General features: G+C 45.5%; 1 protein-coding gene across 1 annotated transcript in view; it reads left to right on the top strand.

Annotated features, from left to right (window-relative positions):
- birc6 (baculoviral IAP repeat containing 6) overlaps nt 1–6,000 on the top strand; it is an 88,345-nt gene continuing 82,345 nt past the window's right edge. Inside the window, 2 exon segments of the mRNA XM_080507482.1 lie at nt 1–386; nt 5,783–5,964. Of these exon segments, the coding sequence (XP_080363608.1) occupies nt 176–386; nt 5,783–5,964 (393 nt within the window). The 5' untranslated portion in view covers nt 1–175.

The following is a 6,000-nucleotide window of genomic DNA, read 5'->3' as shown; positions in this document are numbered from 1 at the left end:
CCTCAGAGCCGATGGTGAAGAGCCGCCGCTGCGCAAACGGCCGGAGGAGAAGAAGGAGCCAGCAGTGGCACGGGAGCCGAGGTTCCGACATAGTGTCAGAGATTTAACAGTGTATCATTGGATCCACCTAAAAAAAAAAAACCCAGAAGGGAAGGGAAGGGAGGAATCGTGAAAGATGGCGGCCGCGGCCTCGCCGGGCTCCGGCTCGTCCACCTCCTCGGATTGGATTGTACTGAGAGACGGATGCCTGCGCTGCGACGACGAGGGCCTGCGGAGCCTCTCCTACCATCCGGCCCTCAACGCCATTCTGGCGGTGACCAGCCGCGGCAGTATCAAAGTGATTGACGGGACTTCAGGGGCCATCCTGCAGGCCTCGGCGCTGCACGGTAAGCACCGGGCCGCTCTGTCGGCTCCGCACAGCCGCACGTTGAGCCTTGACAAGCCGGTAACAGCTTGTCAACAGACGCCGTAGCCTCAGCCCGCTAACGTTAGCTCTTCCTACCGTCGGGCCTACCCTGGCCAAGCAGGACCCGTTCAGCCGGTCCTAATGTTCTGAAACGGGCAGTTGACTATCCACGGACGTCGCCTGAAGCCGGGCCCGCAGCTCCTTCCTGGATGCCGGTGTGAGATACTGTTTACCTCCGCGGCTACATGACACATCCACCTCGCTATAGCCAGGAGCTAGCGAGTGGGGTTAGCATCCTCGGTGGTAATGAGCCGGGTCACCTGTTCCGGCCCACTCACAGTGTTGTTGTAGCTGCGATTTACTCCGTGGACACTGCAACTCGCACATTTAGCGTCACCGTGAGATCGGCAAGTTCCTAAACGTCACAATGTTGAAGTGTGACATGCCGGGAGAGGCTCTAATCAAGCTAGCAGCTCCTCGGTTACTTAACTTTCGGTCGTTGGGATTCGCTGATGTGGCTGTAAAGCAAGGATCTGTAGCTACATGTGGCTGTAAAGCAAGGATTGTAGCCACTTGTGGCTGTAAAGCAGTGACCTGCAGTCAGTGTGGCTCTAAAGCAAGGCTCTGCAGTCATTGTGGCTCTAAAGCAAGGCTCTGCATTCATTGTGGCTCTAAAGCAAGGATCTGCAGTCATCGTGGCTCTAAGGCAAGGATCTGCAGTCAGTGTGGCTCTAAAGCAAGGATCTGCAGTCATTGTGGCTCTAAAGCAAGGATCTCCAGTCATTGTGACTCAAAAGCAAGGATCTGCAGTCAATGTAAAAAAAAAAAAAAAAAAGGGTAAAAAGTGAAAATGTTAGTTGCTTTTAAAGTATAAAATGATGAAACTATATTAATACGATTCAGTGTGCAGGTTTCTGGATGTATAGCAAACCTATGTGCAGCTTTATGAGCTGTGGCTGGACGTGTTTCTGATGAATTGTTTGGTTGAAAGTGTGTCTTCAGGTAGATCCCGGAGATCCCCAGTCCTGCGTGTTTGTGGCCTCTCCCTGCTGCCACACACCTGATTGTAAATGAGGGTTTCCTTGTTAGAAGGTTGTCATAGCGCTCCGTTTGTTTACATCTGGACTTAACATCTGATACTGACGGACGCGGTCACTGAAACGTTTGCAGCTGAACACGCGCTCGTCAAGCCCGAGCGGTCATTTTCCCCACCAGTTTTCTGAAAAGCATGTGTTGTGAGGAGTGTCAGAGGAAGGAGACTCACAGCAGAGTGTGATAAGCACTGAGCTTAGACTGTAAACATTATCACTCCACACATTTTTTTGAAAACCTGTACACACTGTGCTGAGTTGAGGCCGATCAGTACAGCGAGTTGTGAGCTTGTATATCAGGGGCGTCAAACCTATGGAGCGCTGGCCAAAAGCGGCCCACGAGGAAATATTGTGATTCACAGGATGAGCCTGATTTAAGTGTGAAAAAAAAGAAACTAAGAATTCACATGATCATGAAACCATTAACAGTGTTTTCCCAGCGACTCTGGAGAGAAACATCAGAAAACTGGATTTTAGATGGTTTTCTGTTCTCCCAGGCTACATAATGTACTTCTTCTAGAGCTAATCTAAACACTTCTTGTATATTTGTATATATTTTTTCCGCTCTATATATATTTTATTACTGGCTTACCGGGACCTGAGTCCAAATTTCGTATCATTTCTTTTTGATATGACAATAAAGAATCCTTGAATCCTTGAATCCTAGAGTTCAGACTGGTCGGTATTTGTACATTATTTTGTTATCTTTTGGCTTTATGATGGCCAAAACTAAATCACATATATGAATGTGCACTAGTGCTGTTTTCCAGGATTAAAAAGGAAACGTTATTCATCAAACTATGTAATTGTATCTGTTAGCCAGAGACAGTCGTCACATTCATACTATTATCAGTGTCTTAATTTGATGTTTCCGCTGTCTCGGATTAACATTGCGCTAGTTGGATTGTACGCTAGTGCTGTGAAGCTGTGGCTCTTAAGAAATAAAAATGAGCCACACTATATATCCTCCACGAGCACAAGAGTCCGTCCGTTTTCATGCTGGTTGGTGAAATTAATGGGAGATGTATTCAGAAATTGCACCAAACTAAGATAACGAAGCAGCAAAATAAGACAAGAAGGTAAATTGTGAGAGATTGTTCAAACTGAGAGAAATAACTTTCAGAAGATGGCTAAAAAAAATTTGCATGACAAATGAGTTTATTGTTAAATGAACAAATTTAAAGCACAAAGTTTAATATTGCAAGAGAAAGATGAAACTTAAATTAATATACAAATATAAAACAAAATGGTATATACAGATGAAAGTAATTGAGACACCACGCCGATAAAATAATTTAGAAATCACATGAGTTAAAGAGGACATCAAAGTTTATGCAACTAAACATTTATCTAATCTCAAGTCTACCTCACTACCCCATCAAGAAACAAAGGAATATGGACTTGAAATTGTTAGACGGCTTTCAAGCTTTGTCTGCAAAGTAAAAAGGCTGTATCAACTCTCAAGCTGGAAATGTTTTACCCAATTATTATTACAACTATAATCATTGAAACGCAGGTCGTGGTGATGCCGGTGGCAATAGTAAATCCATGTATCCTGTCCTCTCTGGTCAGAGTCGTGACACTGGTGTGATCCTACACACCCGTCTGGTGGAAGAAGCACTTTTCCCAGTGAAAAAGACAACAATGGTAAAACTAAATTCTTTAAATGAAAAAAAAAAAAGAAAATTCTTATCGACTTCATCCATCTGTTTGAAAACAAACAGGGAAGGTAACCTTTACTTAATCCCCCAAACAAAGATTCGCTTATCTCGCATGCAAAATAATTCAAACGAGGTATCATGTATGTTGTTCAAGGGAAAACAAAAATTAACTTCAGCTATGCACTGACCACATGAAGACGCTTGGTTTCTCTCCTGTTCCACACAGTTAACAACCCGATATTACTTTTTGAAGCCGGCAAAAAGACGAGCTGCATTTGTCACGTTGAGGCCAAATGCTGCCCCGCACTGTGGTGTGAAGATAGAGGGCGGGGGGGCATCAGGGGCCAGCCAGGAACAAAACCTCCTCAAAGTCCAGCTCTGGATCTGCTTCGTTATCTGAGAGAACTTGTTATATATATTGCCATGTTATCTCCAACTATTTAGAGCATGGAGGACAAGCGTATGTTCCAGTCCATGACCTGGAACACACACACTGAAGTGTCGTCCCTGTAGTGGACGTGCATTGACCCACCCTCTTCTAGGATGCGGCGGGGCAGCCACATTGGGGCGCTCCAGGGGGGGGTCAAGGCACTGGGGACCAGTCAGCTGTGGAGTTTGAACCTGCAAACTCCTTTCAGGTTCAAATTCCTTTCAAATTTCTAAGAGCATCGATGTTGAAAGCTGCAAATCGAAGTTCTTGGTTCGTCGACGCTACGTCCAGAAGTGGGTGTCAGACAGGGACAGATTCGGCGGCGTGGGTCTGTTGTTAGCTAGCTCTTAGCCTGGTTAGCACGCTGGCTCTCGTCAACTTCTTCCGCCGTCGATTGTGCCGCCGCATGCTTCCGCTCCGCCGTTTTCCGAAAAAAATCACTGTCTTTTAAGAGTCCAAAACGCCCCAAACGCTGCCTTGAGGTCTGCCGAGACGTAGGTCATGAGTGCTGTACTCCAGCCTCGCTCTGTTGCACACACTGGCAGTAGAAGTAGAAAAAGGTAGTACACTGGCCTGGAGCTGAGGAACTGCGGCACCACTTATCTTAAAATAAGTGGGGGAAACAATCAAAGGGAGTCGCGGCAAGCAGAGGAGTTGAGACGGAAATCTGAAGAAGCACCGGCGTCATACAAATCTCCGACGCGCGATCGTTTGTTTCACTGTAACGACAATGATGGAGTGACAATAGTTAAGAAAAATCTCACTGTCCGCGAATGTTGCTTGGAACAAATCCCACACGTGAAGGGAAACACCAGCATGCATCTTCAGCGTGACCACTTTGATGTGACGTTTGATGATAGACGAGGTCTTCAGAATGTGCCAGCAAAAAAAAAACAACAACTGTCTTAGCACGTAGCGAAACGGAGCCAAGCAGAGGTTCAGACCGAAGGTTTATTAGCTGCTCAGACGATTATGTTGTAGTTAATTCTGTCTTCATGAATGAAGCTAACAGGAGCTCTGGTTCCGCAGTGTTTATATACAGAGAGAAATGTTTGAAAAAAAAAAATGTAGCTTGGAAATAGGCCTTGGATGTGGTGCATACTAATATTCTCACACTGTCTGGAATCGGCCATCTGGGAACTTTCCTCGCTTCCCAACAGAAGACGCCACATTTGAAGCCACATTGTTTGTACAGTATCTCCGCTCGCTCACAGTTCAGGCACCTGCCGGTTTGCTGCCGGTTCTGATTTTTGACAACGACATGAAGGTATCCGAATTTACTGTAGGACAACTCTTTGTACACTAATAAGTTATTGTAATGTCATTACACAAATGACTCAAAAGTCGAAGTCTAATATAAATATTTGGATGAACAGCAGTTTCATTATTGACGCTAAAAAATACAGACAGCGCTGCATGATATATTGGTATTTTAGCTGCATCAACATTCACACTATACCGATTGCAAAGGGCTGAAAATAAACGTTTCCATGCACTCGTTCGTGATCTTTAGTCCAACATGTTTCACTGTTCAGATTGTGTTGACAAGAGATTGTATTTAATCAAGTGTTTTCAATATTATGTCTGGAGGCTGAAAACGTAAAAGCACAAAAATCAAAACAGAAATGATCAAAAATAAATAAATAATAAAAATAGTGTGATGTTGTGAAACGCTGCCGGTGAGAATTGAGACGTGATTAAACACGACGGGGATGAGATCCAAGAAGAGCGAGCACTGTCAAACACAACGACATCCTCATACTCGTCATCAAGTATTTGTTTATGTTTTTGTTGTTTGCAAGGCGTTAAAAAAAAAAATCCTCAATTACAGCATCAATTATTAGAATCGGCAGGCAAGAGACTTCTATCATTAAAATCAAAGAAAGGTTCTATCGTGGTCCGGTCACACTCTGGTTATGTAGAGCTTTAGGTTTGCCATTGTTTTCCATCCAATTGGATTCTAAAGTATGTTTTAATAATTAACAGCAGAGTGTAGTTATGAGAAGTCGAGGTGACCAGTTGGACTTGTTTGTCAGGACAAATATTTGGTCTTGATTGTCTTCACGTGCAAGTTACAGAGCGAAACTCTGAAAAAACCTGCTGCCGTCTCTACATGACTCCACAGAATCAGGTACTCTGGAACCCTCCGTCCACCTTCAGCCCTCCTTCATGCTGTCCTCTGTTGACGTTGCAGCCAAGCCCGGCGGCCGTGTCCGGTGTCAGTACTTCCCCGCGGTGGACAAGGTGCTCTTCGTGGACGACTATGCAGTGGGCTGCAGGAAGGACCTGAACGGCATCCTGCTCCTGGACACGGCCCTACAGCCTCCGGTGGCCAAGCCCGAGGACCTGGTCCAGCTGGAGCTGCCGGTGACGGAGGTGGGTGAAGAAGCACCCGACACCCGGCGGGCGGGT

The sequence above is a fragment of the Blennius ocellaris genome (assembly GCF_963422515.1).
Source record: "Blennius ocellaris genome assembly, chromosome: 13".
In the NCBI taxonomy this organism is placed as follows: domain Eukaryota; kingdom Metazoa; phylum Chordata; class Actinopteri; order Blenniiformes; family Blenniidae; genus Blennius; species Blennius ocellaris.
Note: the sequence above shows the minus strand (reverse complement) of the source record. Positions and strands in the feature narration are given on the sequence as shown.